At 46.6% G+C, this 21155-nt stretch overlaps 1 protein-coding gene and 1 long non-coding RNA gene across 4 annotated transcripts in view; one reads left to right on the top strand and one right to left on the bottom strand.

Annotated features, from left to right (window-relative positions):
* The window catches only part of ADTRP (androgen dependent TFPI regulating protein), a 67527-nt gene that overhangs the window by 17360 nt on the left and 29012 nt on the right, over positions 1-21155 (bottom strand). For all 3 annotated transcript variants that reach the window (XM_029944729.1, XM_029944730.1, XM_029944732.1), the window contains exon 5: positions 5018-5133. In XM_029944729.1, coding sequence (XP_029800589.1) covers positions 5018-5133 — 116 coding nt within the window. The remainder of the gene's footprint in view (positions 1-5017; positions 5134-21155) is intronic.
* The window catches only part of LOC115296264, a 29650-nt gene that overhangs the window by 5803 nt on the left and 2692 nt on the right, over positions 1-21155 (top strand). The window contains exon 2 of the long non-coding RNA XR_003910821.1: positions 15233-15313. This is a non-coding gene — a long non-coding RNA (uncharacterized LOC115296264). The remainder of the gene's footprint in view (positions 1-15232; positions 15314-21155) is intronic.

Raw genomic sequence — 21155 nt, 5'->3', positions numbered from 1 at the left:
GCTCGGCACTAGCGGAGACACCTACGGCCCCGGCAGATTTCTGGTCTACCGAGAGCAAGGCGGTGGCACACTGCAGGCCAGCTGGGGCTGTGTAGTGGCCAGTAGCATTATTCTAGGGACACAGGGGACCTGTGGGCAGTAACAGTGAGGGTCTCAGCAAATGGGGAGGTGGGGGGCAAACTGACCGGGACACAGAGCCGGGTGGAGATGTTGGGTTCGGGAGGCTAGGTACATATGGCCAGTCAGCAGAGGTGAGCAACACAGGCAGGCGTGAATACTCACAGTCTTATTAGAATGCTCAGAGAGGAGCATATTGAAGACCCGCGCCGCCTGCAGCCAGGAAAATAGCGCTCTGAGCACCCAGACGTGGCCTGACGCGGGAGCTATGACATAACCACGGATTGAGAATAGGGCCATGGGACTAAACTCGATGATAAGCATATTCCATGTACCTTTTGTCTGGGTGTTATACGATTCTATTTTGCTTCCCGTGTCTTGATGCACTAGTCCATTTTAAGCACCATTGTCACGACAGCCTTGTTAACAACGTAGTTCTCTGCCCATGTTACTAATACCTCCCACTTCCCCTCCCTGTTGTAGAAACACAAACCTCAGGTTGTCTATACTGTGTCTAAAGCTCTAGTCTGTCATCCGCAAGCCTCCGGGGGTAGGGCCACTCCCTGTTAGCCTCTGTCACCAGCAGGCCGCGCTACAGGGGGTGCTCTACTGCCCTCTGTGCCCTCTTGGCCTTGGGGACACGTTCCGTTGTACACTTTCATTTTTGCCACTCCCCTCCACCAGCCCTTCAGGGCCGGGAGCCAACACACACCTTTCCTGAAGCCCTTTCCGCAGCACCCAGCCAGACAAAACTGCTTCCTCCTCCGTGTTCCCAGGGCTCCTCGTATTTGCTATATTTCATCACTTCCCATCTTGTGTTCTTATAAAGCACGGCTCATCTCCACTTAAGTACAAACCCCCTGCAGGCTGGGCCTGGGCCTTATATAACTGGGCGCTTCCCAGCAGGACCAGCCCTGTGTTCCATAAAACAGTGAATCAGAGCCAGCTGTAGGAACGTGTCTGTTTTCCTGCTCCCCGCCATAACCTCAGAGAGAGCTAGGTGAGGTGTGTAGGGGTGAGAGAGAAGGGAGCCGGGAGCAAGCTACCGTATTTATAGGTGAGCAATGCTTTCCAAAGGAAATGAAAGATTTGCAGTTATAACTACTTCACAAAGCTTTCTTTTCCCGCTTACTGGCCGCCCTCCGATGTCGCAATCTGAAACGTAACAAAAATCAAGTGCTCCATGGAAGGCAGTCCCCATGGTCCTGGTGGCTATTTTTAGGTCGTTGAAATACGGTTTCAGCAGTGCGATGCTTCTCCTGCTCACAGCTATTGCCGTTTTTCTGACTCATGTTTGTTTCTCACGCTCGCTCTGGCCTCGGCCCATGTTCTTTACCTCATTCTTGCTATGCCGTTTCCCTATTTGACCATCCAAACCGGCATGCCTGACAGCTGGCCCCCAGCCACTTCCCTAAAGCAGCTCCGTGGATAGCCACACTTTGTGGAACCCTGTTGATGGCCGTCTGTGGTGCGAGGGCCCACGGGCCCCAGAGCATTGCGCAAGGGCAGAGGCGGCGGACAGCAGACGTCTGAGCTCCCACCACCGGGATGGGCAGAGGTAGGGAAACTTCTGCAAACCGAGCTGCGCAAGATGCCGCAGGCGGGCGTCCTCCCTTTGTCCTAGCAAAAATGGAGCCTCATGGGCGAAATGCCGATTTGGTATCTCATCAGTGAAGAGGAGGCCACATCCCAAACCTCTTCCACTCCTCACCAGGCGCCCCCCCTCCCCCATCACATTCCTGCTCATGACGGGTCTCCACCACCGCCCTCCGTACCCTTGCTCCATTGTATCACTGTAACATCCAATCCGGGCACAGAGCTGGGAACAGCGACATCACCAAAGTCTGACCAAAGAAATGAGGTTAAGGTTTTGCGCATGCTCACTGCCCCTCCTAGCATGTTGCAGAGTATGTTTTGCAGGCACGGGGAGCTGAGCAAATATCTGGCCGTGTGGATACAGTGGAAAGCGAACTGCATTTGTTTTTGTTTTTTTTTAATGTTTTATTTACTTTTGAGACAGAGTGAGACAGAGCATGAGCCGGGAGGGGAAGAGAGAGATGTACACACAGTACTGGAAGCAGGCTCCAGGCTCCGAGCTGTCAGCACAGAGCCGGACCCGGGGCTCGAACCCACAAAGGTGAGATCATGACCTGAGCCGAAGACGAAGGCTTAACCAACTGAGCCATCCAGGCGCCCCTCGAACTGCATTTGGAAATGGGAGCCTTGAGTGTAAGTCTCAGCTTCGACCTTCTCCAGCCCTAGGACCTTGGGCATGTCTTTTAATCTGTGAGGCTTCAGGCCTCTGGCGCTGGATGACCTCCAAGTCACCTCCACGACTCGCCCTCTCTGATTGCATTTGCAGATTGACCAATATTGTCATCGGTTGGCTAACACCCATTCTTTTGAGTGACCACAAATGCCACTAATTGGTCTCCCTGTCTTGTTTTTCTTTAATTGCCACACTTCATCCAGAGGCATCTTTCCAATCAATCATTTACTCCTCTGCTTAAAACTTTCCCACAGACGAGCCCTCACCTCCCACGGTCCAGATTCACTGATGCGAATTCATGATCCGGCTTTTCCCTGTCCTCCAATTCAGCCCTACCCTCACCAACCCCAGTCCTATGCACATGCTGCTTTCTCTCCCTGAAGATCTTTTCCGCATCTCTTTTGACTTATTCCTTCTCATTCGTTGGGTGTCAGCTTAGGCATCAGTTCCCTTCAGAAGCCAGCTCTCAACATTGCTCCTGGCACCCACAGCGCCCTGGGCTTGCCCCTGCTATAGTTCCCTTACTCTGTTGTCCCTTTGGGAATTTCCTCCCTCTCAGACAGTCCCTGAAGGCAACATGTGTCTTGCACACCACTGTATCCTCAGTCGATTAACACAGTGCCTGGCAATGAATAATTGGACGGACGCATGATACTCTCGCACCGGAGCCCCATCTCATTGCACTTCCTTTCTCCACCGACAAGCTAAGCTCTCTTGACTACTGCTTCTCACCCACCACAATCACTCCCCAAGATACCAGTGGCATTAGGTGCTTTTCTACCCTCTTGGTTTCTGAGAACAGAAGGGCGAAAGTCAGGTGTGATGATTGATTGCCACCTTCCAAGTCATTAGGTAGAAGTTAACAGACCAAAGATGCTACCTTATATATGAATTCCAAAAGTTACACTCAGTAAGGAGAACTAAATCAGATGGAAGTCCACACAAAAAAGCAAAAGTATGGAAATTCGTGTGGATAATCGGCCAGATGCCACCCTGCTTCTGCTCCACACATAGTAATAGGAAAGAGTATCTTGATATATGTATACTTTTACCTGACCTCAGGATCCAGATATTCTATCTTTAGAGATTCATTCCTTTGGATTAAACCAGATATGGTAAATAGAGGGCACCTATCTTCCCACTTCCCGTTCTTACACTATTGACAGATACTACTAATGATAAAACTCTTTTGGGGAGGATCTCAGAATCCTTCTCAACGCTGGGCTTGAGAATCAACTGCCAGTAGGTGCCCAACTCTCGCCTGCCTCCTAAAAGTGTCCTTTGTTAAAGTGCAAAGGCCCCAGGGATCCCTGGGTGGCTCAGTCAGTTACGCCTCTGACTTGATTTCAGCTCAGGTCATAATCTCACAGCCGTAAGATTGAGCTCCACATCAGGATCATTGATAGGTGTGAGCCCACTTGGGATTCTTTCTCTCTTTCTCTGTTCCTCACCTTCTCATGTTCTTTCTCTGTTTTTCTCTCTCTCTCAAAAAAAAAAAAGAAAAAAAAAGAACAACCAAAAAACAAAAGACCCCAGACTGGCAACCAGTGTCTACCTGAAGTTCTAAGGTAGATTTATTGAGCAAGTACTTTCTTTCTTCACAAGAGGAGAAGCAAGAAAGATTTGGGAGACTCAGAGAAGAAGAGGTGCAGAAGGGTGGGAGGTGCATACATTACAGAAGGAAACAAAAGGCACGGGAGGAACCATCTTTAGAGTTCTGGGCACAAAGAATAGGGGCTGTGAAGCAAAGTATGGTGAAGCCAACAAAACAAGCACTGTCCTATGGAATGTGTTCTTGTTCTGGCTCCCATCTCTAGCAGAGCCCTAATACTTAATTAAACTTCCTCCACATAAGGAGAGATTGGGGGATTACCCAGATTATCAGATATGAACAGCTTATATGAGTCTAGACTAGAGAAGAAATAGCAAGATTAGCTTCTGATCTGCAGGGATTATGCTTGGCAGGCCCCTATCTGTAGAGCAAGACATGGTTGTGGATGATAAGGTGACAGGATGGAAAGGGGGGGAGGTTTCTAGTCATTAGGGGGAAGGCCAAGCCTTTTCCCCTGATTACACACCATCGGCAGCACTCCTGAGTGTTGGTGTAACCAGGTGGTTGAATAATGAAATCTAGGCCAGCTTCTTGAATTATCTCCCGTGCCTCCAGTGTGGCTGGTCTCTAAGACCCTGGACAATTGCCCAAAGGCCGTGTAAGAGCTCTTGTGCCAGATGTTGATGCAAATAAGCCGATAAAAATACAGGCAACAGAAATGGGCCAAACTACCATGCCTGACCAGTCAAATGCCTTTTTAACTGCAAATGGAACCAACCATCAATATTTTCTTGGGGAGAGTAACATGTATAGCTTTGCAATGATTACTTCTCCATGAGACAGAGAGAGGAATGTGTGACCTGCTCCCTGTGCACTCACACCTGTGTACTCTTGGGCATGTGATGTTTCTATGAGCATCAACATCAAAAAGTAAGAATCTTTCCTACCTAAAAATGTAATGATAGTTAAATCCCTGTTAACTCAGGATGAAGGCAATCCTACAGAACCAAGTGCTTCTTCTGGGGCCTCCAGAGTCTTGAAAGAAAAGTCTAAGTAGATTTCCTCTCTGTGATTCGTACCTGCTGATGTAAGCGAGGCTGGCCACAGCCAACAAGGTGAGTCCTTTCTTCCTCAGTGGGTAGCAATGTGGCCTGAGGACTACTTCAACCAGTGAGAAGGGCAGTATGGTTGTGTGCTGTAGGAGAAGAAATGATAAATCATAACATCAGAAAGCCCCAGCTGCCCGCCATGCCCCCCAATTTTCCTTTCCTTTCCTTTCTTATGCAACTACCAGAGGAAACTTCCCCAAAGTTGGCTTAGATCGTGCTCCTTAGACACCCAAGAGCCTCCAGTGGCTCCATATTCCCTGCCATGCTGGCCCAAACTCCTTTGGCCACCAAGGCTGTTTGTAGTGTTCTACCACCTTCTCTGCTCCTGCTTATTGCTCTCTGCTCTTCTTCCAATGCACGCGCACACACACACACACACACACACACACACACACACACACACAGGCCTCCACTAGAACAAGTCTGTTTCCTCCATTCCCCTTTTGCACTCAGCTAGCTAGCTCCACCCTCACACTTCTGTTCATGCCTCAACTCGGTGTGGAATGTCTTCTCTCCCTGTATTCTAATCATTCATGTTCTTCACAGCCAAGACGATCTTTCAGGATGCTGTCCCTGAAGTTTTCTCCTGCTAATTTCTCTCACTCAGTTCTACTGCATTTATATTCCGTGCCATGTAGTCTAGCACTTACGATATGTACTCGTAAGATCTGGGGGTGGGGTGACAGAGAATATTGCTTACTGGGAGCAACTAGTAGTGTTAGTATTTTATATACATATATATATATATATTTTTTTTAACATGTACAGCTATCATTCCTCTTTAATCCCAGGTCCCCGATTTCCTTGGCTCTTGGTAGCCCTCTTGTGTCCTCAGGCTTCACCTGTAAACCCCAACTCATTCCCATTCCTGATCCCCAAAGCAACAGTCCCTAGGGCTTAGTGATGTCACAGAGCCCATGCCACCAGGCTCCCATGCCCAGCTATGTGGCTGGGGCCCTGGGTGCCCGCTCTGGGTGGCCTTTACTGTCAGTCATGTCTGTGCTATGCTCACACATATCTTCAGGAGACCACAGTTTCTCCTCACTCTCCCTGAACTACGGAGGGTATGGTCAGGAGATCAGGACCCACAGATGACAAGGAATGCGGCAAGTTTTTATGGGGTAGGGTGGAATGAGAAGGAGCAAATCTTAATAATAGGGCACTGCTGGGCAGAGAGGGCCTCCTGGGGCCCTGACAAGGCTGCAGTTTGATGGCACCAAGTCATTAGGCCTCTTACAGGCCATGGGTGCCCTGATTTAGTAGCAACAGCACTGCAGACTAACTATAGACTAACTATAGCTTTTATATATATACCCTTTCCTTTTAATTTCAGAGAGAGAACAAGTCGGGGAAAGGGGCAAAGGGAGAGAGAAAGGGAATCTCAAGCAGGCTCCACACTCAGCCCCATGCAGGGCTCCATCCCACAACCCACCATGACCTGAGCTGAAATCAAGAGTCAGACACTCAACCGAGCACCCCCCCTTCCTCCTGCTATACGGCTTTTATAGACTTTGCCCAAAATTTGTTCTGAACTTGCTGGCAGGTTGCATGTACCAGTGGAAAGACATGTAGGCCAAAAGTCATACCCCACATCACTCTCTGGGTCTGATTTTAGGCTACTGTTTCTGTATCTCTCCTTCTAATAAAAAAGCGTAGTAACTATGGACTCAAACTTTCAAATCTGACCTTGGGCTAGTGACTGAATCTGTTTGAACTTCAGCTTCCTCAGCTATACGGTGGAGAGTAGCCAGTCTACACGTCACAAGGAACACTACCCTGAGGACTGGGGTTAGAGTGTGTAAAGGGCTTCGTCTCAGCCCCTGAGCGCTTCTGGTGAGCATTAGCTATGATTGCCACTCATCACTGTGACTGCCGGCCTGCACGCCCTGGGTGGCCTCGTGTGGAGTGGGCTGAAGCGAGGTTCTGGGATGCCCCCAGCCCCTGGTGCCCGGATGCAGGCATGCAAGCAGCTGGAAGAGGGTAGCACAGCGGTCCCTGTGGCCACCCCGTGGCTCCCTCCCCAGCCCACAGCAGGTGCGTCTGCCCCCAGTTGAGGCCACCTCTGAGCCCTGGCAATACCCGGTGACTGCCGTCAATGCTCTTTTCACCCAGAGGCCACCCCGGGAGGCGAGAGACAGGGCTGTCTGCCCAGCGCGGCCACCCGCCTCCCCTCCCGCCTTCACTCTGCCGCAGCCAGGAAGATCCGGCTTCTATTAGGAAGCATTAACAGCCCCATTATACCGGCCATTGATCTGACAGATTTTATTAACCCTGTCATCAGCACCTTCCATTCTCTACATTAATGATTATTGGGAACAGAATTCCCATGGAATAATGTAGTGCGTTCGCATTAGGACCAAATGAGTTCGCGGTGATTAATGCTTTTACAACAAATAACTCAGGAATGCATGACTGGTCACCTCTTCTAGAAGCCTGCCCTTTGCAAGTGACATTCAATTGGATTTCCAAGTGAATTCTCCCTGATGACTTCTGGGAAGTTTACCTCGGTGATGTCATTAGTGACGGGCCATATACTGTGGCTTAATACCAGTGAGAAGGTCTTTAAAAGAATTACATTTTTTGTCCGGGGCTGGGGGATAGGAGGAAGACGCAGGCTGTGAGCTTTCTGAACATCGAGCTACTGTGAAGAATCAAGCGTTAGAATAAACCTCCTGGTATTTCAAATGTGCTGGTGTTTCACCTCGCGTTCGTATAAATTGTATAGCCTTTGTCAGGCAGCAGACAATTTTTTTCTTCCTTAAAGAAAAAAATGAGTAAGAGAAAAATCAAATATGCTTTCTGCTTCCAAAAAATCTAATAATTAGGCTGGGATTGACACAAATTAGAGCACTGCCAAAAATTACTGAAAACAGTGACTCATTCTGTATTTCAATTAACAGTTTCTCAGTTTCCCTTATAAACAGTGAAACTGACAAAAATTAATTATCTCAGAGGGGGTAAAATATTTCCTTCCAGAGTAAACAAAAACATCATAGGCTGAAACAATAGGACAGGCGTACGGAGAAGACGGAATGAAATGATCTTCCCTCGTCAATTAGCCATCATTTTGGTAGATTTTTCCTGAAAGATCTCATTCCAAATGCATTGGTTAAAAGGACAGCATTGCTCTTTCTCCATCTTTTTCTACCAAATTATGTCTTTGCCTCCTGTCCTCAAGTGTAATGCCCACTTCCATCTGAAAATCTTGGAGATGTAACACTAAGCATGAAACAGGGATTTAAGTATTAGCATATTAAAGCAGCTTACTTTTTACTTTAAAAAATTTTTAATGTTTTTTAAAAATATTTTTAATGTTTATCATTTTGAGAGAGAGAGAGATGCACACACAGAGTGTGAACGGGGGAGGGGCAGAGAGAGAGGGAGACACAGAATCTGAAGCAGGCTCCAGGCTCTGAGCTGTCAGCACTGAGCCTGACGCGGGGCTTAAACCCACAGATGAGATCGACTTGAGGTGAAGTTGGACGCTTAACCAACTGAGCCACCTAGGCTACCCCATGTCGATTTATTTTGAGAGAGAGAGAGAGAGAATGTGAAAAGAGGAGGGGCAAAAATGTGAACAGGGAAAAGGCAGAGGAGGAAAAAGAGATTCCCAAGCAGGCTCCACACTGTCAGGGCAGAGCCCTACACTGGGCTCGAACTCACAAAATCATGAGATCCTGACCTGAGAGGAAATCAAGAGTCAGACACTCAAGCAACGGAGCCATCCTGGTGCCCCTATTGTAAGGCATTTTAGATTCCCTGTTGCAAAATAGCATTGCACATAAGAACTTAAATTTACCAGCCCACAGAGCATTCTTACAAGTTTACATTGAGTGCCAACATGAAACATAATGAGCACTTATTTTTACTCACTTCACATCAGGAACTATGTAGCTGTTACAAAGAGCTTCCCTGTTTTTGAGGCTACAGGTTCAAGGAGATGCGTTTGCCTGATCCTGGAGAAAGAGACAAGCCTTAATCCCCGAGATAACCCATGGAGCCAATGATTTTTCACCACTGTCATGCAGGCTCCAAAGACTAAATCCGTAAGCCTAGGATGGTCGCACTCTTATCTCTAGGATCCTCAAGGGGCCAAGAGCACTTAATTTTCTCCAGTGAAAGAAATTCAGGGAGCCTCCACATTTTGAAAATCAGATAACCCTTAAAAATACAGTCTCTGCCTCTTTCCTCTATTTCATTTCCTTGTTGGACTAGCTCTCGTGTTGATTTGAGTTGACCAAGACAAACACGGCTGCTTCTAGCCTCTCAGACTGGTCACGGAGAGACTTTGTCCTTCAGAAGCTGTTTGTCATAATGAGCTTCCATAAAGTCACCCACTTTGTGTTCATCTCAATGTTTGCCTCCTTCCTTCCGTCCAGGCAACGCTTCAATCTGAGTATCAGTTCTATATATACACTCTAAACTGAGGTCCTTTTCCCCGAGTCTGTAAAACAATGTCTTTGGTTTGTTTATGGTGCTAATGGATAGATATATTTAAATGAAGTCTTTTTTTATTATAGTTTATTGTCAAGTTGGTTTCCATATAACACCCAGTGCTCTTCCCCACAAGTGCCCCCCTCCATGTCCATCACCCCCTTTCCCCTGGCCCCCTCCCACTTCAGCCCTCAGTTTGTTTTCAGTATTCAAGAGTCTCTCATGATTTGCCTCCCTCTCTCTCCCTAACTTTTTCCCCCCCTTCCCTTCCCCATGGTCCTTAGCACGGTCCCCTTACCATGACACCCTTGAGGTCCATCCACGTTGCCACAAATGGCCAAAGCACCTGGGTGGCTCTGTCAGTTAAGTGTCCAACTCTTTTATTTCTTTTTATTTTTTTTTAAGTTTATTTAATTTTGAGAAAGACAGAATATGAGCAGGGGAGGGGGAGTGAGAGGGGGAGACACAGAATCTGAAGGAGGCTCCAGGCTCTGAGCTGTCAGCACAGAGCCGGATGTTGGGCTCGAACCCATGAACTGTGAGATCATGAGCTGAGCTAAAGTCAGACACTTAACCGACTGAGCCGCCTAGGTGCCCCAAGTGTCCAACTCTTGATTTCAGGTCATGATCTCATGGTTCGTGAGAAAGATGTTGCATCAGTCTCTGCCCGCTTAGGAGTCTCTCTTTCCCTCTCTCTGCCACTCCCCCATGCACTCTTTCACAAAATAAATAAACGTTTAAAAAAAATGAAGTTTTATTGCACTAGCAAGATCTCATTTCTGGGGACATTCAGGGTATTTTTTGCTTACTATACCATAAATATAACACCTCTTATGTGTTAAAAAACACGAAAGCCTTTACAAAATCTCCTCAGGGGCAAACACATGGCCAAAACATCCATTAAAACTTAAATGTAAATACAGCAGACATGGAAAAGGAGGCAAAACAAACCTTAATAGGATGCTATTATACTCAGGCTTGTTATTACACTGCTGGGTCATGTTCCTTAAGCTCACAAACTCCATGTGGTAAAAACACACAGTAATAATTGTTTTGTAAATCCTAGTAATGCCATCTCTGATTTCAATAACTACCATTCATTTGCGAGTGAAAAACTTTTGCCTCGTTTCTCACCACTGTAATTTCTGACTCTGACACCCACCGGTTGGCACAGTGGTGAAGGTCTCCCTGGGAATATTTTGTATCCAAAAGCAGAGGCCATCTCTGGCCTCCATGTTGTTACAGTTACAAGTTTGCTTTAAGTCCCTCTGATACACAGAAATCAGAAATGTAGACATAGGTTATATTGTTCGTTCTTTCTTCCTTTCTTTCTCTTCTTTCTTTCTCTTCCTTTCTTTCTCTTCTCTTCTCTCTCTCTCTCTCTTTCTTTCTTTCCTCCCCTCCCTTCCTTCTTTCTTTTCTTTTTCTTTTCTTCTTTCTTTCTTTCTTTCTTTCTTTCTTTCTTTCTTTCTTTCTTTCTTTCTTCTTTCATTTTATAAACTTTTCCACCTACACTACCTATAGGAGTCTTTTTGGCCTCAAATACCAGAGAACAAAAGATACTGCGATTGGATTTGTAAAAAAAAAAAAAAAAAAAGTCCCTTTTCCACTCTAGAAACTCAAGTGCACAAGGTAGGCACCACTATAATTAAAGAGCCAATGTTTAAATGCCTGGGGAGGGGGATTGGGAAGATAAATCACCCACAGAAAGAGCCACAGGTTTGCCTTTGATCTTCATGGTCTTCCTAGGTGGGCTGTGCAGCGTGGCAAAACTTCAGAAACATGAGTTAAACACCAACAGTCTTATTTACCAAGGAAGAGTAGTGCTGTTTGCAATTTAGTCTGAAATACACCAAAAATAAGATGAATCAATGGATGGGCATGCACAGATTTGGGGTAAGGCAAATGAATGGTAGAATCCAAGTGACAGGTAATATAGCTGATCACTGCAAAAATTCTTTCAACTGTACTTGGTTTGAAAATTTTCATAATAAAAGCTGTGGAGCAATGTGCATAGTCTTTGTTGACCTGGAAAGAGAAGTAAATGCTCCATTGGGCTGAGGAAGAGAGGCACGGTGTTGTTTATGAACTCCTAATGGCTTGAACAGAGGGTTAAATGATACATTTCTAAATCTTCTAAAGAGGGCTCCTAAATGATTTCTCCCTTACTACACTGTTGTCCCTTGGGTCAATATGGAGTTTGGCCAACATCTCAAAGCAGCAGATCTTCTAAGAGGAAGTTAGTTGGCTTTTTTTTTAAATGTTTATTTATTTTTGAGAGAGACAGAGACAGAGCACGAGCAAGGGAGGGGCAGAGAGAGAAGAAGACACAGAATTCAAAGCAGGCTCCACAGAGCCTGATGTGGAGCTCAAACTCATGAGCCGAGGAGAGATCATGGCCTAAGCCGAAGTTGGATGCTTAACCAACTGAGCCACCCACTCGCCCCGGAAGCTAGTTGGCTTTGACATCATCCAAACTGCTGAGAAGATGGCTGTTTAGACTCTATCCAGTTAAGGGTGGGACAAAAAGAAAGATCTGGAATCTTGCTCTACAATACAGGAATATGTTTGTCTCTTCTTGCTCTCCTCCTTTCTCTCAGTAGCTTTCTGAAGCCCCTAAATCTCTTCCTCTCATTTAATTCTCTCTGGCAATATTAACACCCTAGACCCCTGCTGTAATCACGGACCTATTCCTTCATGTCATCTATCCAAACCTGATACACTTTTCCTTTCCAAATGCCTATCCTTTTATCTTCCCCAGCCTCACCTCCCCAGTTATCTTGATACATACTCAACACTGCAATGAGACCAACCTTTGGAAAACAAGTTTCATGTTGCTACCCCTGTTCAAAAAACCTTCCATGGCTCCCTGCTGCCTCGGGTCCACTGTCTATACCTCTTCCCTAATCTCATCTCACATGATTTTGCACAGCTTCTCAGCAGGCTCCCTGCTCCTTTGATGCAAATCAATCTTCTCATCCTTCTGGTCTTCTGTTTCCTTCCCTAGAATTCCATTTTTCCCCCCCATTTGTTGAGCTCTAGAATCCTTCTCTCCTAATCCACCCACGCACTTTTGAGGTACCTTACAATCAACCAAAAGTGCACATGTTAACATGAGAAGACATGAAAGAAAATCAGAACCCAGGAGAACACTGAACCGCGAACCAGAGGTGTGCTGGGTCGCTATAACTGAGATTCAAATTTAGCAGTAGGTTGCCAGAAACCAAAGTAAAAAGAGAGAAATAGAATGAACACAGTCTCTTGTCTTGTTTATCTGTGCTTAGGGGAAAAGCAAATTGTTCCACTAGCATTTTCCACTAGTAGGTGGTGTCCCTGAATGCAGAACAGTTCAGAGAACTAGGTTCCGTAAACTGATAAAATCTAAAAGCAAAATAACAAGACAGAATCTGTAGAAGGGGCCTCTGCCCGTAAGGAAAGAATATTGTATAATTACGTGGGCTTCCAATGATCAGAGTAGTAGATGGACTCCAGAAATACCAAATTGCCCTCCAGGGGTGTTTTTGTTTGGTTTTGTTTCCATTATGAGTCAGACAAGGGCTCGTATTTTATTCTGTGTTTAGAGCCTGGAGCGGAGGTACGCCATGCTGTTGATGACACAGAGATCTAAATACTTGGCATTCAGTCGGTGGTAACGTTGACAGCCTTTACTGCAAATACAAAGCCCGCCGGCCTCTCAGAGCTGAGCGCCCGGCCCTCTCTGCACCTTCTGTGGCCCATGTCCCCACCACACCACACCCATGTCACATCCTGCCTTTGCACGAGCTGTGCACGCCCCTATCGCTCCCACAGCTCTCTGGGGCCGCCCTTGACCCTTGAGTAGTTAGCTCCATTCAGTTCTATTTTTCAGGCTGTCAGTTTAATGTTTACACCGTCGAGTTTTCCCCTGGTGTCATCAGATTATAAACTCTTTGAGGGCAAAGCTCTCATCTACTCTTTCAGGACTTCCTCTGCTTCATAAATGCATTTTGACTGACTTCCTTTATTTGAGTGTACGTGTTACAAAGTAGAAATAAGTCCTTCATGCAGCCTGCAGAGCCACTGCTGATCCGGTTACCTAGCCCGTCTTACCTCTCTGCCCCGCTGTCCCTACTTACAGCCTTCACCCCACTTCCGCCATCCACAGGGATACATCGGACGCTCGTCCCTCCCCTCCGCCACCTCCTCCACCTTCTTCACACTTTACAGGGCTCAGGGGAGGCATCGCTGCCTCCGGGGATCTTCGCAGTGTACTGATACCTCCAGCACAGTACGTTCCCTTCCCTGCCACGGCTGGACCTCCCCGTGCTAATCCACAGCACAGAGTCACTTCCTTGTGCTCCCTTGACACTCGCCAAACTTCCCAGGGATGGAAACAACTCAAGGCTTAGGGCTATCCCCATTTCATCTCCAGTGCCCGACCCAGTACTTGACCTACTCTGGCCATGTGACTATTTGTGGCATTTGTGCACAAATCAGTGGAACGATGGAGTGGGGCAGAAGAGGAAGGGGCCATCCTCTGTCTCACCTGGCGAGACAATCCAGCGTTCTGGAAGGAGAAGACAAAAGCTGAAGGCAGGATGTAGCTGAGGTGGGTGGCCACCTCCCGGACTGTGTCCATGGTTGCAGGGCCACATCAATCCCTCTTCAGGCTGATCACCTTTATCCTTTGCCATGGCTATAGATGGAACCCCAAATCCTGAGAGTGGGCGTCGTGGGTCACAGGGAAACCCGCGAGAAAATGTGACTCGTGGGAACAAGCTCCGGGTCTCACCATCACGGCAACTACCTTTAGACTCAGTTAAAGGGGTGTCAGTGCCCAGGAGCCGGCAGCCCTACAGGAAGTTAAACATATGTACCCAGAAGAGGCTGCACTTTGTTCAGTTTGGGATCTGCTGGCCTGGGCCCTCCGCCCTGAGATTGGGCCAGGTGGAAAACCCCAAGTTTTGTCCGGTATCTTCTTTGTATCTCTTCCTCTGGATGGGTGTGTGATCTACCCTGCCTCCCTGCTTCTGTGCCTGGCTCCAGATAGCACACATGGAGACTTGTTTTTAAGACATAGACAGATGGGCAGCTCTCTAGAAAGCTGCTCCAAGTTGGAGAGAGGAGACTGTTCTTTTCAAGAAAGAGAAAGTTGCAGAAGCCTGAGAATCTGCTCTTGCTTTAAGAGCCATGGTGTCTCGGGGCACCGTTGCTTCCCCCCAGATAACACAGCATGATGTCCGTGAAGGACACGATGCGTGGGCAGCTGGTTGCCCTGGGAGATAACAGCGATTCAGGAAAGCACCCTGTACGCACATGCTCCAGGGCAAAGTTCCAAATTCCCCACATGACTGATGCCATGATGGACCGGTTTGCACACTCTCTCTTTCCTGCCTCCGGCTCTCACTTGCTGACCCATCAGCGTATTCCTGAAGGGACTCCTAGCTGTTCTTCAAGACTGGCTGTTGCTCTCTGGTGGCTTTCCCAAACACAAGTCTTTGGTTGGTTTAGGGTTAGCCTCTATGTGGGTGAAGAGGGACACGGGTGCTCACTGCAGGGGCGAGTCTTACCCGTAGAAGGGAAGGTGGCTGGGAGGGGGGCACAGAGGCAGAAGCAAAGAAAAAGTTTGCTTGGGAAAGGACCTCATTTGATATCCGTCAAATATCTCATGAGAAGCAGTTCCGTTTCAGCACTCCAGGAAACTGAAAAGTGCATGAGGTAGGGTCTTTGAACTCAAAGCAATATTAAAGAATTTCAACATATATTTTTTAGAGCCCTGCAGTGCCACCTGCGACTTGATGAGCCCTAAAGCATGATACCGTGGAGACTCTTGGAACTGGTGGACAGCAAGAGGTAACACTGGGGGAGCCCCTGGAGTTTACGGTGAAAGTCCTTGGTTAACGCCAAGACCCCCTTTCTCTTTTGTGAGGCTCACTAAGGGCGAATCTGTCTGACCTTAAGACTCCGGGGTTTCTCTTCCACAGCATCCCAAACTGTGTGTCACCTCACAGTGTGTCACTAAGCTGTGCTTTGTTCTTTCAGGACAAAGAGTCATTTTAATTCCCTTTTATTAAAAACAGATTATATAGCACAGACTAATTTTTCAAGGATAAACAATGTTGCTGAGAATAAAAAAATTTCTTTTTTACTTAAAAAAGGTTTTCTTTAACTTTTTTTTTTTTTGAGAGTCAGAGAGAGAGAGAGAGAGTGCAGGGGGTGGGGGTGGGGCACAGAGAGAGAAAGAGGGAGACACAAATTCTGAGGCAGGCTCGAGGCTGTGAGCTGTCAGCACAGAGCCTGGCTTGGGGATGCAACTCACAAACCAGGACATCATGACCTGAGCTGAAGTTGGATGCTCAATCAAATTAGCCACCCATTGAGAATTTTATTATTATTTTTTGAAGCAAATCACACTAGGTGGCTCAGTCAGTTGGTTGTCCGACTCTTGAATTCTGCTCAGGTCATGATCCCAAGGGTCATAGGATCGCATCTCACATCAGGCTTTGCACTGAGCATGGATCCTGCTTGGAAAAGCCTCTCTCTCTCTCTCTCTCTCTCTCTCCCCCTGCCCCTCTCCTCAAGTTGCGTGTTCTCTCTCTCTCTTTAAAATAAAAAAATTTGGGGGGCACATGGGTGGCTTAGTTGGCTAAGCATCCGACTTCAGCTCAGGTCATGATCTCACCATTCCTGGGTTCCAACCCCACATCGGGCTCTGGGCTGAGAGCTCAGAGCCTGGAGCTGCTTCAGATTCTGTATCTCCCTCTCTCTCTGTCTCTTCCCCACTCATGCTCTGTCTCTCTCTCTCACTAAAAAGTAAATAAACATTAAAAACTGTTTTTAAATAAAAAATTTTTAAAAAGCAAAACAAAAGGGCTCTTTGTGGGTTATGACACTGACTATGCCCAAAAGAATGGTTGAAATATGAGTTTTGTGCTCAGAAGAAACATCTAGCCAGAGACAGAGACTTGGGAGACATTAGAGTGTAACCATAACATTTTAAGTGGCAAGAGACAAGATGACCTAACGAGAGTGTATGAACACAAAGAATAAAGAATCTAGGAATAAACACTTTGGAACAGCAAGGGTTAATCCGGGGTTTCTCAACCGTTGCACTACTGATGGTGTGGAATCGATGGTTCTTTGCTGAGGAGCAATGCCTGTGCATTGTTGGATGGGTAGCAACATCCTGTCTCCTCCCTAGATGCCAGGAGCACCCACCCACCCCCAGTTGTGACAATCAAAACTGTCTCCACATATTGCCAAGAGTCCCCTGGGGAGCAAAATCAATCCCAGTTGAGGATGCCTGATTTAAATGATTAGCAAAGGAAGAACAAGATTGCAGAGGTACTTGACAAGGAGCAGTTAAAAAGTCTGGAGGTAAGATAAAAGAAAGAGAATTTATTGGTAAATATGGTCAAATGTGTCAAGTGTTTAGAACGTATTAAGGCTTGGGCCCCACCCCCCTTGGTTTCAGAGACAAGAAGGCTGTGGTGGGAGCCCACGAGCTTATTTCTTATGTTCCCAAGATGCTTCTTCTTTCTTCCAGGTTGACTCCTATGTTCCTCGTTCAGTTCCCTGTCCCTTTGGTTTCAACCTTTCATGGTGTTCTTGGACTTGGACCTTGGAGCCCCTGGGCACTGGGGAAAGTTAGCACAGGGTATCTCTGTGGCTGCCATTGCCATTTGTTCCACAAAGTCCAAGACTGGGGGAAAATTAGAACAACTTTCTGAGTGCAAACTTTGGGAACCTACATGCAGGACAACTTGGTGACAGTCTGCCTGCTCAGAGTCCCCTATGCCACTGGAAACACAAGCCCGGGAAATTGAGACAATCTCCCCATTGCCAAGACATTTGCCTCACTTCCTTATCACGGTTTTCTTAGGAAAAACAAAACAATTTCTCAAAAGGTCACAAAATTCCTTCTCACCACTGAATAGTAAAATGTGGTTTTATGGGTTCCTAGATGTGTTTGGAGAGACAGGCCCAAAACACACAAGCCTTTATTCCTAACCAGTTCTTACTAGGAGAACTCTCTGGAATAACCCTCTGAAATACTCATGCACTTTTTGGTTTCCAAACTCAGAAAAAAACAACAACAACACACACACAAAGGTTTTTTGTTTTGTTTTGTGGAGCCTTCAAATCTGAATTTTCACTGGTAAAATCTGTTCCTATGAAGGGAAGTGAAATGCTGAACTCTCCCTTGCCTTTTTGAGGTTTTTCTAAAAACTGTTCTAAGTTTATCTGTTTTGAGAGAGAGAGAGAAGGTGCATGCACAAGCATGAGCTGGGGGAGGGGCAGAGAAAGGAGAGAGAGTCCCAAGCAGGTTCTGCATTCTGTCAGCACAAAGATCGATGTGGGGCTTGATCTCGTGAACAGTCAGATCATGACAAGAGCTGGACACTTAACTGACTGAGCCACCCAGGTGGACCAAGGTTTTGTTTTCTTTCTTTGTTCTGTTTTTGTTTATAATTCTGTGCTCATTGTAAGAAGGCTCCTGATACCACTGAGATGTTCAAACATTAGGTTCTGTGGCAGCCACCAAAAATTTTATTTATTTATTTTTAAATATTTATTTAGTTTTGGGAGAGTGCAAGCAGGGGAAGGGCAGAGAGAGGGAGACAGAGGATTTGATGTGGGCTCTGTGCTGACAGGCTGACTGCAGCGAGCCTGATGTGGGGCTTGAACTCACGAACCACGAGATCATGACCGGAGGGAGCTGAAGTCAGATGCTCAACTGACTGAGCCATCCAGGTGCCCCAAGAAACTATTCTATTTCTACTGAAGCTCTATGTTTGTGGATTCACTTGTCACATACATATACTAATGCACCCCATTACTAGCCTCTTTGCCCAGAAATAAAAATCCTTTGTTGGGTATATAAACAACCAAGAAGGCCAGCAATAAAGAGGGTGGGGAACTGACCTTTCACACATTTTCACAGATAAAGAGGCTATTTGGATTCTCTTTATTTTTCCTTTGACCACCTTCTTTCATCTGGTTGCCTCCAATCTGGTCAGGTCCTTATTTCTGTTCTTAGTTTCAGCCTCTGCCATTTTTCTTCTTTGATTCAGTGACTTTTTTCAACTCCCTTGGGCTACATGAATAGTCAGTTACCAAATTAATATTTGAGAATGATGGTAACAGAAGACAGTGTAAGCCTGAAAGTGTTTCTGCCAGAGAATGGTCCACCTTTGAGCCACAGCCCCGATCCGAAACAATAGTCTCTTTCCTTGAATAAATCATATGTAACTGCTATGACTCTGTGCACTCTTTGAACCTAAGTCAATCAGTAGTATAGCATGTCTCAGGTATAATAACCAAACTCCCATAGAAATTTCAAGCCATCAATAATCCCTCTAGAATTTTCCTCACTGACAACTTTCTGCACAAAAGAACACCTCACAGTTCCAAAGCATGTAGTGTCAACCACAGACTCTCAATGCAGAGCTACTAAAGGCTTCCTCTCTGCCTCTGACACCCCCTTAGCTCCAGCACAGCCCACTCTGTCCCTAAGGGGGAACTCTGGGGCCAGTCAACGGCACAGAGATGCTACCAAAGTAAGAGGTGGGATTTCACTCATTCTTCCATGAAATCATCTTTATTAAGTGCCCACCTCATGCCAGGCCCTGTGAGAGGTGCTGGCATTAATGGTAAACAATGTGATCCTTGTCTTTGCAGATCATATAGTCTAGTCAGCAAGATTTTCTATAAACAAGTAAAAAAACCACATAGACACCAATCATGATATATGTTGTGAAGGAAACAAACAAGAATCTATAAGTCTGAAGAAAAATGGGGCTGGGGACATATTGTTAAGTAGGGTAGACAGGAAAGTCCGTCGTGAAGAGGTTGTTTTTAAGCTGGGGCCCAAATGATAAGAGGGAGACACGGAAGAGCAGAAGAACATTTCTGGCAAAGGGGACAGCATGTGCAAGGTCCTGGTGTAGGGAAGAGTTCTGTGGAATGCGGGCTCAGAGGAGAGGCCACGTTCATCAGACATGGTAGGCCACAGGAAGGAATTTAGGTATTATTCTAAGTGTAACAGAAAATCACTAAAGAGTATTCGGAAGGGAACACTCTGTTTCCATCTATTGTGCTGTTATATAGAAAAGGTTAAGAATGGAAGCAGGAAGACCATTTTAGAGGTAATGAATATTTTAGATGAGATGTGAATGTGGACACCAGGATGTTGGTGGTAGAGCTGGAAGGTGAACAGATGTACTAAGTATTTTGGAGGTCGAATGGATTCTATATGAAGGTGGGGGGATGGAGGGAGGTGGCAGAGTCCATGCTGGCTCCTGAGTTGAGCAATTGGGAGGATAGGATAGTTGCTCCGTTTTCTCAGAAAGAGGAGCCCAGGCCAGGTTTGGCGGTGAGTAGAACATGTCTGCTTCAGGACCCATTGACCCATCTATAGGTGTGACACACCTACAGATAAATCTTGTACCAGCCATGTCAGGTTAGGCAGTTAGGAAGTCCAGACTGGGGACTGGGAACACGAATGGGGATGGGTGGGTTCCAGGGCAAAGAGTACTGGCAGAGAGGGTGGCCCAGGGAAAGTCTGGAGGAACACTACCGTAGAGAGGGCAGGTGGGGGTCATAAACACAGACTGGGGTAGGAAGAAAGCTAGTTAGTGTGATATCAACAGAGCAAAAAAAGCAGAGTTTCAAGGAAGGAGAAGTCTACCATGCCAAGCACTGCTATCAAGTGAGTACATTGTAGGCAAAAGCAGGAGCCCTGCGTTTGGCAATGCAGAGATCCTTGGTGACCAGAATAATCATAGATGATACTTATTATGCTCTTGAGCGCTGTTCCATTTGGAGGGGCTGACCTGCTTCTTTTCTGTGTGGCTTGTCTCCCCAAAAGGAAACTCCTAATTAGCCGACCCTGCCATCACCTGCCTCCAAAACACTGGTGAGAATTAGGGATGGGCTTCAGGACAGTAAAGTTTTAACTTGACGTTGGTCTTTGCTTCGGATGGTAGAAAGAAGGGTGTCCTTCCTTTCAGCTTCTCGTAGAGTGGTCAAATTGAAAGTTTGGAAGCCAGAGGACAGGTCTCAGGAAAAGCGACCAAGCAGCAGGCTGCCATCTTGCTTCTGGAAAGGCTTTGAGCTTAAAGGGACAAGATGGACCATTGATTTACAAGGATAGAAGGGATTAAGGAATGGGGGTGTGGGGGAGAGGAAGCAGCTCCCATGTTGGCAAAGTCTTTGTTGTGGGGCATTCACAGCTGATGAAGGCTTGGAAGAGAGCTAGGAGTTTGGTTTCTGGCTAAATGTCTCCATGGGGGTCCAGCCCAGATTGCAAACCGGACTTGCATTTCACCCTTTCCCTGCGAGGTGGCCCGGGCTGTTCGGAAGACTTGTTGCAGAACCCCACATTGATGTGAACCGGAAAGTAAATCAAGAAATCTGAGGACATTAAAACCCAAAGCCTTATTTATATACAAACTAAACAGCATGAGCCAGAATATAAAGAAGCACACACAACCTGTGCTTAATTGTGACACTGCCTGGCATAAAAGGCAGGCAATTTGGTCACCTCAAGAGATCACTTTATGATCAAGAGCCTCTCCTTAATGCCAGAAACCTCGAACGGTCTCCCCTCCAGGGACACCTGCCATGATTAGAAAGGAGAACCCTCCACCAAATTCATCTATAATCACAATTTAATATTATTAAATAGCAGCCT

The sequence above is a fragment of the Suricata suricatta genome, chromosome 7, assembly GCF_006229205.1.
Source record: "Suricata suricatta isolate VVHF042 chromosome 7, meerkat_22Aug2017_6uvM2_HiC, whole genome shotgun sequence".
Taxonomy (NCBI): domain Eukaryota; kingdom Metazoa; phylum Chordata; class Mammalia; order Carnivora; family Herpestidae; genus Suricata; species Suricata suricatta.
Note: the sequence above shows the minus strand (reverse complement) of the source record. Positions and strands in the feature narration are given on the sequence as shown.